Raw genomic sequence first — 24,003 nt, 5'->3', positions numbered from 1 at the left:
GGCGTAATTACGTTTTAATTACACCCTCTTTTAATAAAAATCGGGTGTAATTGAACTTAATTATGTTTTAATTACACCCTATTTTATTAAAAATTGGGTGTAAATATGTTCTTAATTACCCCCTATTTTAGTAAAAACCGGGTGTAAATACGCCATTTATGAATGAACAATTATATCTATTTACACCCTATTTCATACACACCATTTAGTTATATTTCATTTTCAGTCATAATATTGCAAATACTATAAAATCATACACATAAAAACCATATTTTAACTAAGTCAAAATATTTTTAGTATTAACCAAAAAGTATACAAAATCATGTGCTGTCATAATATTTCAAGTACTATAAAATCATACACATAAAAATTATATTTTAACTAAGTCATAACACTTTCTTCCTATATAAGTTTTCTTCTTCTTCTTTGGCTTTTGTTTGGGCAACATTTCTATGTCCTTATCCTCTTCAACCATTTGCATTTGATCTTGTAGATTTTGCTCCTCAATCTTGCTCAAATGGAAAATTAAACATGTTCTAATACTAGACAAAAAGAAAATTTAAGCTATCTGAAAAAAGTGAAGATCAAAATGGTGAGATGCCAAAGATAAATGAAGACATATTATTCAATGACTCTGAGTTCATATTGCATTACTCCTTTAGGTTGTCGAAGTTGCAGTTAAACAGAACAGCAAAAATAAAAAATTTAAATTATGATTATGGTTTGATATGATTGATTAATTGTTACATTATGATACAAAAAGACTAAACCTTAACTTTCATTTATACTAACTATTACAAACAAACATGAAAACTTTCTGATAAAATAATTTGCAACAATTTGAGATGATAAACAAACCCTATGAGACAATCCAAATTCCAAAATACTTCAAAACAACATGAAGATATCACAAGATAGGTTCATAATATCTTATAAAATAGATGCTAGTATGGAAACACATTAGATTTAATAAATATTTTAATGCAACCTCATTCATTAGCACAAGATGGGATTCATAAGACACAGATTTCTGTTAGAACTCAGTTTTCTTCACATCTCTATAGATTTGTTATGATACCATAAATGTAATTGAATTCTCTAAACATGATTTCATTTGTTGATTGTACTTCAAGACAGAAATAAGCCTTTCACTTGATAATCAACTTTCGGTTTTACAGTTCCATCCAAAGAAAGATGTTTATTAATTTCTATTGTTATATTATCCCCTTTAACCATTAGATCTTCATTCATCCTAGTAGAATTATCATGGTTTTCTCATTTTGATTTTTGAGCCAAATTTGCTATCAAACATTTACAGAAACTAGAGACTAGACATGGCAACGACAATAATTAACAAAGTGAATTAAGTGTACTGATCAAATGTGTTGATGTTGTGTTAGTGTCAAATACTAAGACTAGACAGAACACCGACAATGATTTAAGGAAATGAATGAAGTGTACTAAATACTAATTGCATGTGTCGGTGTTATGTTAGTGTCGAACACGGGATACACCTTCAATTTTTCTTTGGGAAACTCCCAACTATGCTAATCGGGAGTATGCTAATCACAGGCACCACTCATCAAGCCTTACTTGAGATTAAGCCTTGCTTCTTGTTACTTGCCATGAGAGGGGTATATTAACTAATAAGCCCGGTGATATAAAATTTACTGGTTTTAAGTACATGTGAGAGTAGTAATCTCTTATAGTGGAGAAAAGTTCCTAGCCTTGAGAATTCTATGGTAGAAGGTATTTTCAAACTGCAAGCTGCAAAACAATGGTACCAATGTTGTGTAATATTATCAAAACATCACCAACATGACAATAACCCTGTTGACTAAAAAGGATTAGAATCGGGATGTTTGGGAAACAGGATTAGGATCGGGATCAACTAGTACTTTTGCAGCTGCTATTGGCAGTGGTGTTAGTGATCCTCACAGGGACTAAAACAAATCCAAAAAAAGTATTTTATAGGGACGGAAACAAAGCAAACATCGACTGAAGTGAAAAAGGTAAATATTATAGGAACCATTTCAGCCAAAAAAAATTACAGGGACCGAAGATGATATGACTTTACTATATGCACCGAACCTAGATTCCCATTATGAGATCATCAAAAGTCAAAACATTCAGACTCTTAAATCCATCGTGATATTACAGAAAAATCAAAAGCATTATTGCAGAAGCTCAAAAGTTATTAAATTCACATTTCTCACCATTAGATCACCTCGAACTCCTGCTTCTTCTATAGCTTCTCTTACAGCAGCCTCTTCAACAGTTTCATCATTCTCCCAACCTCCCTTTAATGGGAAAACATCATAACAATCAGAAAACAATGCACAACTGATCTCAAGCAGATTAAGTTACAGAACATTGCATAAATGAGAAGCAGCAAACATTTTAAACGGACACTTAAACTGCACTTGATTGTGCAAAATAACTTTTGAAAGTATCATATGCAATTCAATAAAGGTATCTGGTCAATAGATTCATATAGGTTTTTAACAAAAATTTACAATACATTTGATTTATTCATAGGGCTCCCCTAATATGTATTTCAGTTCGAATGTCCTGTACGTAGTATTGTGAACAGAATCCAGTGATTTTGCCATCTCATCAGAAGCAGAGACACAAAAAATTGAACTAAGTTAACAATGTAATAGGAACAGAAAATGGTCAATAGGTTAATAAAGCCCCCACATTTTATACACTGGGTATATGAGATGAGTAGTTCTGAAATTATTTGAGCTTAAAGCATTGAATACATGATGAAGCTATTTTGTTACCTAAAAAACAAGTTCGAGTTTGAAGTCCGGTTCGACTATATTGAGGCTCAAGCATTAGGGGGTTGACATACGTAAAGTAGCCCGTGTATGTGTAAATTATTATATTATAGTCATCTTTACAAGATTTCATTCTCTAACCTAAGTCATCTTTATGGATACAAAACTAATTTTTATTTTACTTCACTTCTAGAGTGAATTCCCACAATCCATTATCACCAACATCAGTCAATTCCAAGAAAAGAGCTATAGTATAAAAACAACTTAATGCAATTGATATTCTCTTTCTAATAACTCACAGGTAGCAGGATCACGGGAGAAATTTCATTTAGTTCTTTGGAGCGATTCATCCCAAATGAATCCATAGAGTTAGTAAAACCAGTTACCTTATAAGAGTACAAAACATATTCTGGTAATGGAATGCCAATATACATTTTCCCTTCATCCCAAAAAACCATTATGGACAATTGAGGTATTTTGCCCATAAATAAGAGATAGGCACAAATACGTGGATTGGAGTTTCTGTAGTAACACCTGCAATTAATAAATTATATTTTAAGACCTTTTGTCGATAAACTTGTAACTTCCCAATTAATAGTAGTAGGAAGAAATACTGACCATCTGAAACTCCTGAAAATATTTTACATGTATCAGTCTCCTTTCTAGAAGTTGTAATTCCGCTCTGACCTGACCTCCTATACACAAGAACTTACACTGTTATTCTCTTAAGTCATGCTGTGCCAGAAACAATCATGGTCTATCAGCTATCATTTATAAATGTCACATTCCCTTACTAACAATTCAGAATGCATTTCAATAAAATCCATCTTATACAGTATTCTTCTATAGCCTCCAAAAGCCTTTTTACAGTGCAAGTAGTTATGTGACACTATTTGGAAAACTATATCAATACAACTTGTAACATTTTTCATACACTTTTTGAACTTATTAAGAAAACAACTTATATCATATATAAAAATAATTTGAATTTATGTTATCTTTTGTTATAAAAATGGTTTATGTGAGCTTATTCATAAGTGCTTATTTTGATAAGTACTTGAGCTATAAGCTACAAATAAGCCATTTATCCAAGCAAACTCTTAATAACAATAGCAGCTGAGCGAAGTTTCACTACATCGTATCAATGCAGCGCTGCTGTAATGTCTATTTAACAGCATTGGCTAAAACATTGCCATATAATTTTAAAACTTCACATTCAATTTTCCCAATGATTGACCATGTTCTCATCTTACATTAGGCTTATAAAGAAGTGGGCATTGCTTATTGCTGAAATGGACAGTCAATGAGCAATAAAATAAGCTGTCGTGCAAGAGAAAAGGCGAGACAGGAGGAGGAACATGGTGATTTACAGTTTTGAAAATAAGATTATTCTTAACAATAGCACATACGATATTAAATAGCACATGATAGCAAATACACCATAGTTCATACGATATCGCCTAGTTTAGAGAATAAGTGAAGAAAGTACCATATCTTGATCCAATAACGGCATAAGTATATTGAACAAGATTGATCAACTTCAAGAGGGTACCTCCAGCATCCAACAGCAATGCACCATATGCTCTGCCACCACCATGAGTAGCTTGATCCACTTACACATTTCACTTCAATACCATCATCATCACCACAAAAAATTGATGAAAAACGTTTGAGAGAAAATAAGTTTCAAAAGTATTATGACTTGTTATACCCTTGATCATATATGAAATTAGATCTGAAGTGAAGAAAATAGTCAAAAAGCTTTGGTGTATGTGCTAACCATTGAAGGGCACTGTTCATGAAGCAAATATTTCCTAGATTCTGTAATCCAGTTAATCCCAAGAAACCGGCTTCACCAAGGTCTAGAGAGAAGGTCAAAGAACCCGCACACGTACAATCAGAATTCAAACTGTCAGCAGTACATTTCGTCATCATCGAAGCACTGGCACTGCTAGAAAAACTTGCCATCTTTTTTCCCTTTCCTACATCTCATTGAGTTTGCAAATCCAGAAGAGTATGTATACATTGTTCATAGTTAAAACTAGTTTGGCAGATAAGGGAATCCAATCATAGCCAATAATTCTCAAAGGGTAATGTCATTATAGTAAATTGTAAAAAAAGCCATTAAGAGACACACAACACAAGACAAGAAATCAGAATAAAAAACAATAGCATATATAAGTCTCACAGAAATTTGAGTTATCCTCACTTTATTCATACAGGAAACACAATAAGGTAGATTCAAATACATTGTTGCATCTACAAACCTAATATAATAGGTCAGTTCCCACTAAAGATTATTGACACTTGAAAATAAAAAATAAAGCAGGAATACAAAATACTTGTGAGAAAAAATCACAAACAACATTTTGTTGTATAAGGAAAATATGAAAGAAACAAGTAGCTTCTAAAAAAAACCTACAGTAAGCATTCTAAATATGAATCGAACAAAATCATGGAACTTGCGACCAAACGCTGAAAATAATAGCTTAAACCCACAAAATAACTGCAGAGAAACGCGGTTCTCCCTTACCTCCAGTAAATCTAGTTGTGACAAGAGATTTAGAGAAGAGGGGTTGAGCCACTGAAGGATTGATGGCTTGTGAGAAGAAATTTGGAGCGATTCAGTTTAGGGAGGGAGCTATTGAGCGAATCAAGTGTTCAGCCATCGATTGAGTTCAGCGAGCGGTTGAGTTCAGCCATCGAATGAGGGTTTCAGCAGCATATGAAGGGTTGAACGATTGAGTTCAGGGAAGGAGCGTTTAGCGACTGAAGGGTTATCGTGCGAAGAGAAATTTTGGGATTTAGGGTTTCTGAAGAGAAATTTTATGAGATAGAGCTATTGAAGTGTGAGAGAAATATGAGAGTTTCGGTAATGAGAAATTTGAAGCGATGTATATTTCTTTTACTTATTTGTTTTTATAAAAATAAATTAAGCGCCTTTATTGAAAATTGAGAGCCTTTTATTTCAGATCTTTTACCAATGGTTGGCATGTAATTTTGGTCTCTATAGGCCATCTATACCAACACTTTTTTTTACCGTCACTAAAGGTGTCCGATGGTATATGGCAAATTTTTTGTAGTGCACCTTCTCCCTTCCAGCCTTCATATATAATCAAAACACCAAAACAAAGAAGAATTTCAAGTAAGAACATCAAACAATTTTTTTTGTTTATATAAATTTACACCCGTTTTTTAGTTTAAAAGGAGTAATTGAAATTTGATTATAATAAATTTTTTAATTTAAACCCGTTTTTAGGAAAAAAGGTGTATATTATAACCAGATAATGCAAAAGTGACATTTTATTTACAAAATTGCCACCAAAAATTCTCAATTACACCCGTTTTTAGTAAATCGGGTGTAAATTTTAAAATTATATTGTTTTATTTGTACTAGTGCACGGTGTTTTATTAGTTCTATTGCTTTAAAAAAATGCTAAGGTTCAAGGTCAGAATTTTTGTAGGCATGTTTCACCTTATATTTTTTTATTGTTATGAAATGTTAGAATTGAAGAATTTTAAACATTGTTGGAGATATTATGGAGAGGTATATGGAAGTGGAGACTTATTTAAAGAGTCAAATGAAAGAAATGTCTATTTTTTTATGCAAACAGGAGATACAATAGAGTTAAAGGATGGGAGAGCCTAATCCAAGTTTTAGACCCAATGGCATTACCACCACCAACCAAGCTATGAGCCTCAGCATTGAATTGACTGTTAAGAGTCCCACATTGGACAATAAATGGTCTAAACATGTCCTTATAAGTGGGGGCAATCCTCACCCAACAAGCCGGATTTGTAGGGTTGAGTTAGGCCTAACCACACTTCTTAACATGGTATCAAGAGCCTCGTTTAAGATCCGGTGGGCCACCTTCTATGGTTTCCGCTATCGGGCCACCCACCATTTATTTCCACGCTCCAGTTGTCTAGTCCTGGACGTGAGGGGGTGTGTTAAGAGTCCCACATCGGACAATAAATGGCCTAAACATGTCCTTATAAGTGGGGGCAATCCTCACCCTACAAGCCGGTTTTGTAGGGTTGAGTTAGGCCTAACCACACTTCTTAACAACTAACAAACATAATAGAAGCAAAGGCAAAATGGCTTAACAGACACCTAATATCTACTGCCACAGGCTCAATAGCCGCAACGACATGTCTATTTTATTAAGAATGTATCATGTAAATTTCTCATTAATATTTTGTGACATTGAATAATTAAAATAATATAGAAACACTCACCACCATTGAGAGGTTGATGACTTGAGTCTATAAATAGACAATTGGTATTTTGTAAATTATCACCCAAAAAGTCAATGTCACTACCTTCTTTCACTAGGACAAATAACGTTTTTTATGACGAAACTTACACCTCGAACAGTGAAAAAACGAGGGTATAGGTCCTGGGAGCACCATATTTTATTTATTTTTTTAATAAAAAACTTTGGTCCCCAGATATTTAGTAAAACCGAGGTAAGTTAGCAATAAGGGATCCCGCTTCAACACCCAGTTATTGCATTTTATGTTTTTTTCAATTGTTTAATTGATATTTCTCACTTACCGCCTTTCCAATGAAGTTTTATTTTTTTTAAATATTTTAATTTGTTCCAACTGAGAGGTAAAATATTTTGCATTAATAATTTCAAATACTAATTTCAAAATCTTATTATAATACTTTAACCCCTCGGTTTGATGAAAAAGCTGACGTGATATATCTTTTAAATGAATTCCCACCATATGGCGCTATGATTTTTTTTTTTTATATTTCATATTTTTAACAATTGGTTTTTGTGTAAAACCAACTTGAAACTAATTTTGCATGAAATACTTCAAAGTACTATCTAGTTTCTAACTTTTCATTTACCTATCAAGACTCAAAAGTCAGATCGTCATTTTGCAAAAAACCCTAGGCGATTTTCAAGCTGATATTAGTCAAAACTCTTCCAAAAGATATTCATCAAACGTCATTTTCTCAAGTAGGCTTGTTCTTCACTGAAGTGTTATTTTGTATATTCATCAACATTAGTTTTTCACTGAAATAATCTCTTGATCGTGTTCTTTAGGGTTTTTTGTTAGTTTGTCTATTGATTATTTTGTTTGACAAAAACGTTACTGTTTGATTCGTCTTGATAGTCATGGCCGATTCGACTAGCACCTCCCATACAACATCTGCTGCAAACTCTGTTAATACACGTAAAAGAAAAACTAAAGGTGCCATGATGTTACAAAGGTGAAAAAAGCCCACTAAATTGGTATTCGATACCCTGTTATAGTTGATGCCCAAATCATCAGGGCTTTTGGTGAACATGCTGATGATTTTTTGGGTTACGTTGCCTTGCAAGGTAAAAGTAAAGTGAGTATTTTGATAGATAATTGGCATGTTGTTGATGAAGGATTGAAAGACGACCCATGAACATATATTATGGTATTTATTTTTGTATTCTATCATTTGTTTTACAAATATATTTTTTGTGCAATACTAATAACATCTCTCATGATTATATTACAAATGGAGAAAATAAAGAACATCCTCCATATGAGGTATATTCGTTTATTGATAAAGCTACATGGGAAAAATTTGTATACTCTTGCAACACTCCCAAGTTCTTGGAAAAGAGTCAACAAGGAAAGGAAAATCAAGCTAGAAATATCCATTATTACAGGCTGTCTTGTGGAGGGTATCAAAGACTTGAAAAAACTTTGATCGAAGAAAAAAGAAAACAAATGGAGGAAGAGTTAAGAGATTCGATAAGTCTTGATCGCACCCCATCTCCACCATCACGACACGAGAATTGGAAGATGGCACACCAAAGAAAAGATGACGAGTACACATCAGATGCTACGCGCGAAATGGCTTAAAGGATTATAAGTAGATACTTTTTTCAACAATATTTATTATAGTTAAATCAATTTGGTAATGATAAAATTTCATGTGTCATAGAATAAACTTCTTGAACAAACCACGGCCGGCCAATTCACTTCATAAGGTCGTCATGACATCTTGGTAGAACTGATTGGAATAGAGGAGAATCCTGGTCGTGTCTGTAGTCTTGGTAAAGGCATTGGATTCAAGGTACATTTTGGACGCTTTGAATCATATAGAGAGAAAATTAATAAGAGAGATGTTCTGGGCTAGGCCAGCACCTGACCCTATTAGACTAAGGCCTAAATATCTCTCAACCCACAGGGCATTCCTCCCCGGCACGTGGATCTCTCTCAACCCACAGGGCATTCCTCCCTGACACGTGGCGCCGTGCACGCCGGCCGAACTAAATGCTCCCGATGTACACGAGCATGTGGTCCCCAAGCATGCCCGAGCACGTGGCCCTCTGCCAACCGACTTCGCCAACCTCAGTCGGACAGGATAGGACCCGGGCGTTTCCATCAGCGACATCGGGAAGACTCTCCCTGCGAGCGCTTCCGTCTACTCCCTCAGCCGAGGACGCTCCTCCTTGTAGGGTTCCTTCACTCTCAATCCTCCGGATTAAACGTAGTCCACACACTCCTTGGAAGACCGCGTCTCCTCCTTTAACTGCGAAGTGGTTGACCCATGATAGAGACCACATGCTGGTCTCCACTACACAAGTAGGATCCTGGCAGTCTCCGATTTGGGTTTGGGCATTCAGTCCAATAGCGAGACCTTGGCCCAGCGCTGGGGGCTATAAATACCCTCTTTCACTAGAGGGTCAGGTACCATAATTCTTTCCCTTCTTACCTTGTACTTGCACTCTGATTGCTCCCCCTTCTCACATTGGCATCGGAGTACCTTTTAGGTACACCCCCCAGTTCATTGAAGATCCATTTCTTTGCAGGCCACGAAGATCCGTCTGATCGGGTAAGATCAAGAGAGATTGAAGAGATTATTGTTGTTGAGTTGGGGATAGAAAGGGAGAAGTAGAAGGAGGAGAAGGCGGATAGGGAAAGGTACTTAGAGGAGGAGAGGGAGAGGTTGTTGCAGATGGTGTGGGAGAAGTTCTTGGAGGAGGAAAGAAATAAGTTGTTACAGATAGTGCAGGAGAAGTTCTTGGAGGAGGAGAGGGAGAAGTTTTTGCAAACGGTGTGAGAGAGTGTCCAGAAGAAGAAAAAGGAGCGAGAGAGGATGAATGAGGAGAAGATGTCCGAGAAGTTTCATCAGGATGTTCTTAAGGTATAAGTTGTATGTTGTTGTTATTATTCGCTGTGTTTATGATGCAAAAATTGAGTTCATTGGGTATATTCAGCTACACAAATTCAAATCAGTTCAAAATTTAAGAGAATGGTTGATAAATTTACGAGTGGTACAAGCGCCACACATAGTTTTTCTGCCATCCAGGGCAGTGTTGAACCCTCACCACCAAATCAAATAGCGTTCAGAGACTAGAGACGATGATGTCGAGTATTAATGAAGATCTAATCTTGGGTGTTCCATTAAGCCATGATCCAAAGCAGATATTCCTACTTTCTAAGCTCTATGTACATGAATTTTTGAAAGGGAATGAGTGGATAGACAATTCCGTATTATAATTCTGGTCCTCGTAAGTATAATTTTTACGTTGATTTCTATTTATATTCATACTTTCTTGTACTTTAACACAGAGATTTGCCCTTGCAGGCAAATCCATGAGTTTTGTGCTGAAAGGAAGCTTCTAAACAAGTATTGTATCTTGGATGCAGCGAAGATTTCTCTTACTCACGATTCTCCAGGACACGAAGTAAGAAATTACTTGCATGACAAGTTAATGGAGAAAGAGAACACCAAAGATTGTTATTTGCCCCGTTTTACCGCGACTAAGTATATATTAATTTGTGTTTTCTTTCATAAATCAATTTGTTCATATTATTAATTATTCTGAATCTTTATGCAGTCGACATTGGAAAATACTAGTCATATGTCCGAAGAAAAATACTATAGTTGTGTTTTGCTCGTTGTACTCTAGACTGCCCGTAGTTGTGATTGACGCTTTGAATGAGTAAGTGCTATTATTTTAAATTCTCATATTTAAATTTAGAATTGAATAGTTTTTATTCATTTTTTATTTTAACCGACATGTGTAGAGTGATGGAGGAATATAATGCGTGCAAAAGAAATCTTATTTGTAAAAAGCCACTCTATGTTCAACCAAGAGTAAGTATATTACTTGTGGTTTTTGACATTATATTATTTGTGTGTATTAGTGTGACATAAATAAATCAAAATTATTTGTAGTGGTAAAAATAACCCGATAGCTATTTTTGTGGATATTATGCTCCATATTGTCTCTAAATGCATTACAAATGGATGGATGAAGAATAAGGTATTAGTTTAATCCATATATACATGTACACATATGTACTTATAAGTTAATGTTATTGTTTTTACCTTATCATACTTCAAATTTTGTTCTTATTATAGGATCTTAGCAACCTAACACCTTACTCGAAAGAAAAAATTGATGACATTCGAATCATGTTGGGTCAATGTATTCTTATCTTGTTATAAATATCTATAACAACAATTGTTTTTCTTGGTTTCTGCAATTTTAATTTGTATATGAGCAGAGGTTTTGTCATTTTTTATGTACAAATATGTAAATGTCAAATGTGTGTATTCTGTCTTGATGATGATAACATGTAAATTTGTACATTTTGTTTAAAATGATATGATATATTCCAATTCTGTTACATATTTTGTAGTTTCTGTGTAAAAAATGATACATGCAGGTTAATAGATTTATAATGATATGATACATGTCAGTAAAAATGATCAGGCAAAAATTGCTACAAATACAACAAAAAAGAGATTAAATCCCTCGGTAACACATAAAATCGAGGTAAAATAATAAATTTTTACCTCGAATTTTAAATAAAAACGAAAGGTTTATGACGTGCGCAACAAAATTTAGAAAATAAAACTATTAACCCACTCCAATAATTTTTCCAAGCTACTTCAAAATATTTCCCTTGTACTATTAACCCACTCCAATAATTTTTCCAAGCTAAGGATAACACCACTCAATCATCAACTATTTCTGTCCCTATTTTCAATGGTGAAAATTGTTATTTATGACGTGTTAAAATGGAAATATTTTTTTCATATCGAGATTTATGGGACATAGTAGAAGAAGGCTTCACCGTTCCCGCGAATACTTCAACTTTTAATGTAGCTCAAGAAAAAGAGTTGAAGAAAAATAAATAGAAAAATTCAAAGGCGTTGTTCACCTTGTAACAAACAGTGACTGATGCAATTTTACCAAGAATCATGGGAGCTAAGACTGCCAAAGAAGCGTGTAACACATTACAGGAGGAGTTTCAAGAAAGCAACAAGGTACATGCCGTTAAACTTTAATATCTAAATGAGAAATAATTAATCAAATGAGAGCTTTTGGGGAGGGTATTCTTAACAAGAAAATTGTTAAAAAAATCTAATTACTATGTCCCCAAAGTTTGACCCAATTGTGACAACGATTGAGGAAACCAAAGATATGTCCACTCTATCAGTGACATAACTTGTGAGCTCTCTTAAAGCATATGAGCAAAGAATGTATAGACATAAAGAAGATACATTTAAAAATGTCAAAGCTCAAATTTTAGCCCGAACATTAAGAAACTGGAGGAAAAAAATTATGGAGAAACTTCCAGAAGGAGAGAAGATACTAGAAATTTCCTTAAGAACAAGCCAAATAAAAATCCTTCATGAAATATATTCAAAATACTAGGCCATGCAGAGAATAATTATTGGTACCGTAATATGCCACAATGCAACCATTGTAAGAAGTTAGGGCACATAGAGAAAAAATATCGCAACAAATATAAGCATCAAGCTAATATCGCAGAGGAGAATGATCAAGAATAATCCATGTTCTATGCCACTCAAGACTCAATCGAAGAAAAAGGAGGAAACTGATACTTGGATAATGGATGTAGTAATTACATGGCCAAGGATGAGAATATATTTTGTAAGGATAAAGGTATAGATCGAAAAATTAATGTCGCATATTCTCCTTAACAAAATGGTGTGTCCGAGAGAAAGAATCGCACAATCATGGATATGGCTAGATCGATGCTCAAGCTGAAGGGATTGTCTAACACATTCTAGGCTGAAGTAGTCTACACTGTTGTTTACATACTTAACAGATGTCTAACTAAGTCAGTACAAGATAAGACTCCAATTAAATATTGGAATGGGAAGAAGCCATCAGCAAAGCACCTAAGGGTTTTTGGATCTATATGCTACATTCATATTCTAGACAAGAAGAGGCACAAGCTTGAAGACAAGACTCTATGAGGTATCTTCCTTGGGTTTAACACAATATCTAAGGGCTACCGTGGCTACAACTTGCAAACTAAAAAAACTCGTCATCAGTATAGATTTTGAAGTTGATGAGAATGCTTCTTGGAATTGGGATGAAGAAAATACGGAAAAGAACATCCTTATACCAGTTCAACTACCTCAAGAAGAACCTGAGTAAGAAGACTTAGGTAAACCTCCTTCACCTCCACCACATCAACAAGAATAAAAACTATCATCACCATACTCTACTCCAAGACGAGTATGATATTTGGCGAACATATATAAAACTTGCAACTTGGCCATACTTGAACCTGGAAGCTTTGAAGAAGCATCAAAGAAGGAAGTATGGGTCAAGGAAATGGAAGAAGAGATAAAGATGATTGAGAAAAACAACACATGGGAGTTAGTAAATTGTCTCCATGGAAAAAATATTATTGGGGTTAAGTGGGTCTATCAGACAAAGATCGAACCTGATGAAACCATATAGAAACACAAGGCGAGGCTAGTAGCTAAAGGTTACTCACAACAACCCGAGATTGACTACAATGAGACATTTGAACCAATTGCTTGTCTTGATACCATAAGAGCTCTAATAGCTCTTACGACACAATAAGGATGGAGTATCCATCAACTAGATGTCAAATCTGCCTTCCTTAATGACGTACTTGAAAAAGAGATCTGTGTGGAGAAGCAATAAGGATTCATGTTTGAAGGCGAAGAAAGCAAAGTGTTAAGACTAATAAAAGCAGTTTATGATTTGAAGTAAGCACCTCAAGCATGGTATAGCAGAATTGATCACTATTTCATGAGTCGAGGATTCATAAGGAGCAAGAGTGAGCCTACACATTACATCAAGTCTCAAGGTCATTACACTCTCTTATTTTTTCTATATGTAGATGACCTTATCTACACGGGAAACAATACTAAGATGATGATGAAGTTCAAAGACATGATGAAAACCTTTGAGATGACCGATCTTGGTTTGATGAGTTACTTCCTCCGCATAGAGGTAATTCAAAGAAATGATGGAATATTCATCGCGCAAAAGAAATACACATAAAGCTTACTTAAGAAATTCAAGAATGATGGAGCTCCAGAAGCTAATGCATTCAAATAACGAAGTCTAATTTGAAGGCTCCTATATTTGACAGCTACACGGCCTATGCATTAGTGGGAAATTTACATTAGGATGTCCCTTGCATTGAGTGAACTATAAAAACCAACACCATCATGTTGCTAGTAACCTTGAATAATTAGATAAGTTGTGGTAGTGAAAAGATGTGCTTGAAAAGGAGATGAGATAAATGCTTCATAGACAAAAGGAGATTGAAGAAAAGAAGATTCATCTTCAGGAAAAGAATGAGCGCATCAAGAAAGAGTTGGAGGAGTCGATGCTCGAGGCCTTATATTTAGCCAATAAATTGAAATCGAATAATACTCTCGTAAATAGTATGATAATATTTATTCAAATACTTTCCATTGATGCTTTTGTTCAATTATTTTCCTTGCCTACTCACTAGTTAATAGGCTCTTAAATTAAAGTAATCTTTAACATTGAAGAGTCCTTCCCAATTTTGAGATTATCAATCAACTATTTATAGAGCTGGATATATTTAAAAAGATATTTAAAAAAAAATCATTTTAAAATATTAAAAAAAATTATTTTTTAAAATTAAAACAAACGGACTTTATATCTTATCATATAATTTTTAATTCTCTTTAAAACCACATCCAATCATCTACTATCTATCCAATATTATAAAATTGACCAAACTCCCTAATTTAACCTTTTGCCAAAAAAACTTTACCTTTACAAAAGGTTACTTTAGTAATTAACAAATTGAATATTTCCAATTGCCATGTGTTGTTTGCTCATTCGACCGCTTATGCAAATATGTCCTTGCTTTCTCTCTCTTTGCACACAACTTTCCCTTTTTTTCTCTCTCTCCCTTACGTTTTCTCTCTTCTCTATTTTTGCTTCAAACCCTAACACCGCCGTTCCCTTCACCCCCAAAACACTACTCCCCCTTTTTTCAATCTCTCAGCTCTGTTTTCTGTGGTCTCCCTTTACCCTCCAACCTTAACATTCCACACATAAACCACCTTACTCCATCATCTTTTTGAAGAAACATTCCACACAAACCCTATGTTTTCTCTTTCTCTCTCTTGCACAAACATTTCCTTTCTCTCAGAAGAAGATGAAGAATCATGTGAAGATGTTGTTGATAAAGGTTGTTTCAAAGAAGAAGCACATGAAGTTCAAACTTCATGACCTTCAGATTCTGAATCTCAATATAATTTCGTGTTTTATTATTTTTCATTTGTTTATTATTGCGTTTGTTCGAAGCAGAGTAGCTACCGTGAATACTTGAAGCTGAAACAATGATTTGAGAATCTTCAAAGAACACAAAGGTGAATATTTACTGGCTAAAAAAATCATTAGCAAAAAAATTCGATGTATTAATTTTTTTTAAATTATTTTGATTATAAATTGTGTATGTGTTTGCAATATTTCAGAAATCTTTTAGGGGAAGATTTAGGTCCACTGAGTTCTAAAGATCTTGAGCAGCTTGAAAAGCAATTGGATTCATCTCTGAAGCATGTTAGGTCAATAAAGGTATTAATTTTGTATAAAGTTTCTGATGATTTTTCATCAAAGTTTATAGATGAATTTGATTTCGTGTTTTTTCTAATGTTTCACATTTACAATATGATTAATTGAATTAATAGAAATTTGAATAGTATTCATTAGTTCACTCTTAAATGTTGTGACTTTGGTTTGAATCATGAATTTGCAGACACAATTCATTTTGGACCAATTAGCTTATCTTCAAAATAAGGTATATGGTTTTGACATATATTATGTAAAGAAATTAATTAATTTAAGAAAATTAGTGAGTGCTTAACCTTTCTAAACTATAATTTTTTTTTACAGGAACATATGTTGGTAGAAGCAAACAGATCCTTGTCAATGAAGGTAAAATCTTCATGTCAATATCCATGATTTTCTTTCCATAAGTATAAGAATACCAGCTTTTGTTACATACTATATCGTGTTCGGGTTAAGCCATCATGTCTTTGTGGGAAATAACCTTACACGGATAACTCCCTGACTTCTGCAACCGCAATTGCACCTGTAATATTGCTGTAGCGGTAGTCTCCACAACCGCAATGGACTAGGGGATTTAAAATGACTATGCTCGCATTTTGAACAATATTAAGCGTTTTCATTAAGCATTTTGCAATATTTCAAGAATTTCTCAATTAAAATTCAAGTTGCAATGATTTCAATGTGCGTTGTTGCAATTGTAATGACTGCAGTTGCAAGTTTGCAACCACATTTGCGACAGGCAATCATTGGAAGCCGGCGATCAAAGCATGCAATACGCCGATCAACAAAACCCTCACTCTCAAAGCTACTTCCAGCAACTAGATTGCAATCCAACCTTACAAATCGGGTAATATATTATAAGTTCAAATTTCCATTTCGTGTCAAAATATCATTTCCCTTTAATTTTACACACTCTCCGTCTCGGGAAAATAAGTGAGTATATATTGTGAGTGAGATCAGGGCTGTTGTCATATCTGGAAAGTATAAAAAAAATATAGTGCATGGATCACCCCTACACTTAATTCTCAGGCATTTAAGGTGAAACTGAAAGATTTTGAGCAAATTTTCAACTTTATAAAAAGAATACAACTATACAAGTTCTCTCAACACATTTTGAGTTTATTATATTATTAGAATTGTAGATCTATTAATGTTGCCCACATCTTGTACCAGCTGTAGTCCTACTGAACTTGCCACATTGGATGTAAATGTTGGATCAAGAACTGATGCATTTGTGCCCATTTCTGATATTTTTATGCAGTGAATGGGAAATGACCACTCTGTGCTATTGATGTCGGACGACATTATGCTATTTTGTTGAATCATATGAGACATATGAGGAACATTGCGATCCATTACCATATTGGCATACATTCTTAATTAACTCAAAGACCAACAATTGATGCTAGCAAACTGTTTAGACCAAGCTGCAGTTGTCCACCAGTCCATTTTCAAGACAAGCTTCATCCAGACAAATTTATTGCAAGATGTGATTTAACATGGTAAAATACTAGCACAGATTAGCGGAAACTCTGGATACTGAAACCAGAAGGTGGTCAAGTGGAAAAGAAGCAAAACTGTGTGCATTGTTTTCAACCTTGCAATATGTATGTGTTCCTATGCAGACACAGGCACATAGACACATGCTAATCTACATTTTGGTTTCTTATATTTGGTTTTAGTTGTGTATATATGCATTAAATATGTTAAATTGTGTTTTTTTCCTTCCAGACGTTTGACTTGGCTATGATGAAGCTTGATGAAGTGGATTTCACCGCAACCGCTTCTTTGGAACCAAAATCGAGCACATCAGAAAACGGAAAAACACATTTCAATCCGAAAACATGTTGCTGGTGTTATGGAGTTGTCTTATGGTTTGATACTGAATTTACAACTAGATTTCGCCGGAAAACACCGGCTGTGTTGTCCACATCCCCTTACACTCCAAAAACATACTGTATAGGGTGAAGATAATGCCAGAAAACCAGAAACAATTGGCATTGAAAACAGTTGGTCTGCACAACTTATTTCTCTGCAGTAAGATATCAATTGAACAAGTTAAATTGAAAGTTAAATTGAGAAAGTTAATTTGAATTTACTCAATTGGGCAACAGAGGTATATCTATCAAACTGCTTGAGCAAGTGGCATTTGACAAAAGACAGGGAGGGTTTGTCATGTGGTACCCAAGAGGATTTTGTTCCTCATCTGCATGTTTGTTTATATCAATTTCTCTGAAGGATACTTGATTTTTGTGGAGTTCCTATATGACTTTATAACAATGCCAGTTGACATGTTGTACACTGGATTTATAGAAGAGTAGGATAAATGATATTTTGACACACAATGTAGACAATTAATTTCTACAATAATTTTGATCATTAATTCATTTTAAATATGTGGGTAAATATAATTGGGGTATGATATAACAATGGGTTGCAATTCACTAATCATCTATTGAATTTGATTACCGCAGTTTTGATTGTTATTACCCACATCGCTTTGACTAACACAACCAACAGTGATTAAACACTGATTAAGATACAAAATGAATCAGCATCTATTAACCATCATAATATTCTGTAACTTAAGAAATTTCTACCAACAGTGTGTAGACTACTAATCCAAATTTTGTATCACATTTATTCCTTTCTCATTCTTTTCCTATTCTATCATCAATCAATCATTATCTTAATTTAAGAGACAAAATCCTTATTTTAATTTATCATTATCTTCATAATAATTTATTATCTTAATAATAGCTTATTTTTAATTTTTCTTATTTTTAATCGATTATTATCTTAATTTATCTCACGGGTCATTATCTTAATAATCTTAATGTTGTTGTGTCCTCTATCCTCATTATCATGGATCATACATTTTTTTTTTGCATTTACGCATATTATTCATATTATTCAAAATATACTACATGAAATATTCGAATACCCGTGCGGCAGCACGGGTCTCTTACTAGTGTTGAACAGTAAAATACTTTTACAAATATTTCGTAAGTGAATCACTTTCATTTTGACAGAAAATCATTCGTAAGTTCTTCATGGAATAAATCCAAAAGTATACTCACGGATTAAATCTGGAAGTATTTAAAAAAAGATAGTAAACCATGATTATTGAAAGAAAAGAGGTTTATTTAATTAATTAAAAGAAAATAACATTTTTCCTTTCATACATCACTTCCACGGACTTAATGAGTCCTCCTCGTGGCTCATTCATCTGCGTTCCATACACTTTGAAAACAAGTACATTGGTTTCTTCTTTGAAAACAAATTTTCAATCCACTTTAGTGTGTTTACCGTAATTTCCGGTAAACAACCGCTAGTTTTCCAAACTATAAAATATACTTTAGTTACTCGCAGGATCGACTAGATTGATCCTAAGACATAGTCAAAAAGTTTGTTATTTATGATGAATTGGTTCATATTGGTTGATTATTTGGTCTTCGATATAAGAATTAAATAGACAAAGTGTAAAGACTAACAATCGCCTTGTTATACACGTAAATATAACTCTGGCGAAGGATATAGCAAAGATAAACTTGCAGAAACTTAAAGTACAAGAATGTAAATTGCAGAAAGTAAATGTTTCGAAGTAAGTTAAAACGAAAGATAAAGTTGCAAGAATGTAAATGACTGGAATGTAACGAAAGAAAGGAAAAATACTGGAAAAGAAACTTGTATTAAAATGAATACAAACATATTAAAGATGGGGTGTCATACGTACATTTCTCAGCGAACTCGTTCTCTTAACGCTTGATACCTGAGTGATTTGTGAGTGATTTGTACAAAATGAACACACGGAATCCTAACATTAAGACCCTTATTTAAACTAATTTCGACCCTAACGGTCCTACGTTAATAAGATGCCACGTTGCTCACATGCATACGCTTCGAATCCCTGGGGCGCCATCTGTCCTCGTTCGGTTACACAGATTATTTCGAAATTCAAATCATCCCGCCTGAAGTCTCTTTCGATACGTGGCAACGTGATCACCACCGAGAATGCTTTACGAAAACACGCCAAGCTTCAGTACCTTTCGTATTTCGCAAAAACGCTTAAGTCTTTTAAAGACAATTCACTTCGAACCAGCTCCAATACTTATTGTCTTTACTTCAACTTAAATAACATTCTCGAACATGGTCATCAGTAGCCATTTATTTCTCGAAATGGTCATCAGTAACCATCCTTCTTCGAACTCTGATTCTTCAAAGAATATTTTCTTTAAACGAAATCTCCAGCCAACACTTAGCTAAGAAAGAAATACTAGAAAACTCAAAATCAATTTCATCTCTGATTGTCTTGTACCATTTTCTATACACATCTTCAACAATTTACCACCAAATTGGATTCACATAAACACAAAAAAGGACTCATAAAAAAAACACGTTTAGTAGTACTTATATAATAAGCAGTGACCACGTGACAAAAGGCTTGTGTAAGTGTGTATATTATGATAGGAAAAATGTTTTTCATCTCCCTCTCAGCATCATCATCATCATCATGTATACCATGACAAGTAAAATCAGATTGATTACATTTACAGCTCATTAGAGATATAATTGATTCTAAGAAAGTATTAGAGAAAAAATTGAAAAGTGGAGACAATCATTCAGATTTGAAATTGTGGTTGCAATTGCAGATGTTGTGAATGCGATTATTTGTAATTGCTATGATACACATTTTAGCCGGTACAGCGTGAATTTTGACTGAGATGTACTTGAAAATACAATTGAGAGATACTTGTAGTAATGATTTTTCATTACATCTGAAGAAAATTGAGTTTTGATGTTCTAAAATTTTGATGAAAATTAATGAAAAAACATGAACAAAACTGTCTAATGAAAATTAATGTTTCCAAAAGGCTATCATTAATAGAGACATCAAGAAGAGGGATGTCAAAATTTTAAATAAAACAAACACTACAACGGCAAATAATGTAGCTACAGGAAGGCTCCTCCATCTACTATGCACCACTGACAGTGTTGGATTTTCTTGAAGTTAAGGTTGCAAACCTATAATTAAAAATGAACTCGTGTTAGGCAAGGCACTGAAACAACAATACGCACAAAGAAAGTAATTCACATCTCCAAATGCATCAATGATCAATGACGTACTTGAGTTGGTGTAATAAAATCTAGAAGAATGTTCACTATATTTTGAATTGCAAAACCATTATATGCATAAAATGTGCATAGATAGTTGAGTTCTAAACATGGTAATAAGATCTGCAAAATATCTGTGACACAGTAAGGTAAAGGAAATGGTCGCACAAACAAAGCCAAATTAATAAGAATTGGAACAAGTATATCATGGGAGAAGGACTTACTTTCAACATGTTGGAACCAAACTTTCAACATAATCCCTGATAGAGAACCAACATATCTTATTGTTGATTCTAGTTTTCTTTGCTCGGTTATTTCTCCAGTTATAGAGAATTGCACTGTCTTGTTGGCCGTTTGCTAATAATAATGTATCACCATCCTCAGAAAGATGCAACGGCGTTAATTTAATACGCGGGTGACCAAGTTCATAATCTATTCCAATATTGTGATAACTAAATTTAAGGAATTGAGACCAAGATTTTTCATCTCCGAATTTCTTCATCTGCCATATGAAAAATTCAGTTTCCTTATCATAAGAAAAACAAAGGGAATCCATCAACACACAAATATTGGGAAATTTTATTATACTCATAACATTGTTATAATTTTTAGGGGGCATCAACTGTGTGAATGTCTCTGTGCTCAAATCAAGTGAAATTATTACAAATTCCTCAAGAATATCATCTCTATCATACACATTCTGAAATGCCATCCAGTTAATAGTGCAACTCAAATGTACACCATCATACTCATAACCATGTTCCAATTGAAGAGGAATAGCAGGAAAACCATGAATAGTTCTCCAAACATTATCACCTAAATTCAAGACTTTCACAATATTGGTTTCCGGATGATCCAAATTTGAACCGAACAGCACCACTTTATAAGTTTCAGTTGAATTATCGTAACCAAACGTGAACTTACAATATTTATAGTTATAGAAAACGGTCCCTTCTTTATCAGATATTGCTCTTGTAGCAGGATTCCAGAACCGAAGCCACCTTTTTTTATACCCAGTAATCTGATTGAGAGAATAACCTGCCAAGCATACTAGTCCATTGCAAGAACCAACAATCTCATCACAATTCTTGTCATTCAATTGGTAATAAGGATCACTAGGGATATCGATGCTACGGTTTTCCCATAATAGACTAACAGGGAAGGGTATAAAACCGTGATCGTCGTTGTTCGAATATATAAGTGAAAATTGTGGATTTAGTGATGAACGATTAAGATGCATTTTGATGAACATAGAATCAGAGATGAGAGTATTCCATGACCTACAGACGCATTTCATCTGCATCAGATATTTAACCCTAAGACAAGATAGAATTTGGGTGATAAGCTCATCGTGTAGAAATAGAATTGGTGGCGGTGATGGATTTGATTTCAGGCAACACCGCAACTTCAACGACGGGGTAGCCATGATTATTTAAACCTAATGTTGATGCCGCAATTTCTTTATAACTAAACAAGCCAAAGACAACTGACCCAAATTCTATTATATACACCTTACACCTGCCGACCTGCGTACTAATTTTCAGAATTTATAAATTTTTAAAAAAATAATCAATAGGAAATTCTATAATAGAAAAAAAGAAAGAAAGAGATTTGTGACTATTTTAATATTAACTAAAAAAGTTATATTACATAACAACTTGATTTAATATATGTAAAAATATAATTGTTAAATATTTTTTTAAATGACGTATAATTTAAGATAGAATTTTAGAAGGGATGCATAATTTCCTTTATATTCTATTGGTTAACTCATATGTTATGCGTTAGTGAGTTAAAGGTGTGTAAATAGTAAGTATAAGGTTTAATAATTAGGGAATTAATATTTTTTTTTTGTGTGTAAGAAAGATATCAATGTAACGGGGAACTAAATGTTCTCAAAATCTGATTACACATAAAATGGGGTTAACCCGCCAACAAAAAGAAATTACAGACCAATTATAATTACGAAAGAAATAACAAAGAATCTTTGTTAAATTCGTAAAAGTTACAAATAGGATGAGTAATTTCTCCTATAAAAGACCACTTCCAAATCAAAGATTTAATGTTCCATACCGTGTTATTCACATTCCAAATCTCATTGCGAAAACAAATCTCATTCCTACTTAACCAAATAATCCACACTATCGCTAACCACCCCGCTCCTAATTTACCTTCTTTCACTCTCTTTTTTTTTTACAAAAAGAACACCAATCAATGAAACACTATAAACACTCTTCTTCCAAAACCCCCAAGGCTTACCAATCCAAATAGAAATCTCCCTCCACACCGGCTCCATCGCCTTGCACTTCAAAAAAGAGTTATCCCGATTTTCTGGATCAATACCGCAAAAACCTTTATGTTATCCAAAGACAACGCTATACCTCTAACCAAAAGTAAATCCTTTAACGGAAGTCTATTCACAAAAAGTCTCCATCCAAATGCTTTGATTTTGAAAGGAACTTCCAACTTCCAAATTAAAGACAACGCAACATCGTTCTTCATAAAAGGCCCGAACGGAATGTGCTTGCCGGCATAATGCCTATAACAAGAAGCCACGGAAAAAGCATCGTCCGCCAAAAAATTCTAACTAATATCGTCCTTTCCCATTATGCTTGGACCGCCCCCAACTAGAGAATTCTGAAAAGAAACGTAATTCGACCTTATGGATATGTTTGTAAGATGTGACTCCAATATACCACAATTTCCCCATTTCCAAATACCATTTTCCCATCCTCCCATTCCTGCCACCGACACTTTTTTCAATAAAGAGAAAAAATATAAATCCGAAAATTCATCTTTCAAACTTATGTCGTTCCTCCACTTTGCCTCCCAAAAGGGAGTAGCGAACCCATTACCCATCTTAAAACAACAATGAGTTACCATGGGATCTCCTACTACAAGAAAATTAGCGAATTACGACGGTTCATTTTAGAAGGTTACGACGGTTAGAACCGTCACAATTTGCACATTACGACGGTTGTTATTCTGTCCTAAAAAAGTGTGTCGCGAGACTGCATTGCGACGGTTGTCAAAACCGTTATACCAACTGTCGTTCTATGTTACGACGGTTTGGGAACTGTCGTTTAATGATAATTGCGATGGTTACCAACAGTCGGGAAATGTCGTTTGTTTTTTGTTTTTAATTTTAATTGTGACGGTTTCAAACTGTCGTGTGTGTGACATTGTGACTGTTCAAACCGTCGTAATTTTGATATAAATTTGTTTAATATATTTCTCATGGTAACGGT

At 34.1% G+C, this 24,003-nt stretch overlaps 1 protein-coding gene, 1 long non-coding RNA gene and 1 pseudogene across 2 annotated transcripts; 1 reads left to right on the top strand and 2 right to left on the bottom strand.

Moving 5' to 3' along the window:
• Positions 1-398: 398 nt before the first annotated feature.
• On the bottom strand, positions 399-5,631 carry LOC131611707 (uncharacterized). Its single transcript, XR_009287098.1, has 5 exons — positions 4,564-5,631; positions 4,273-4,408; positions 3,402-3,478; positions 3,170-3,317; positions 399-2,300 (listed from the first exon to the last, which is right to left on the bottom strand). It is a non-coding gene; the product is annotated as an uncharacterized LOC131611707 (long non-coding RNA).
• Positions 5,632-10,831: 5,200 nt separating this feature from the next.
• LOC131613956 (agamous-like MADS-box protein MADS2) lies at positions 10,832-16,526 on the top strand (annotated as a pseudogene).
• A 4,455-nt stretch (positions 16,527-20,981) lies between these two features.
• On the bottom strand, positions 20,982-22,181 carry LOC131613955 (F-box/kelch-repeat protein At3g23880-like). Its single transcript, XM_058885595.1, has one exon. The coding sequence runs from the start codon at positions 22,179-22,181 to the stop codon at positions 20,982-20,984; it is 1,200 nt and encodes a 399-aa protein (XP_058741578.1).
• Positions 22,182-24,003: the final 1,822 nt, after the last annotated feature.

This window comes from Vicia villosa, linkage group LG6 (assembly GCF_029867415.1).
Source record: "Vicia villosa cultivar HV-30 ecotype Madison, WI linkage group LG6, Vvil1.0, whole genome shotgun sequence".
Taxonomy (NCBI): Eukaryota; Viridiplantae; Streptophyta; class Magnoliopsida; order Fabales; family Fabaceae; genus Vicia; species Vicia villosa.
Note: the sequence above shows the minus strand (reverse complement) of the source record. Positions and strands in the feature narration are given on the sequence as shown.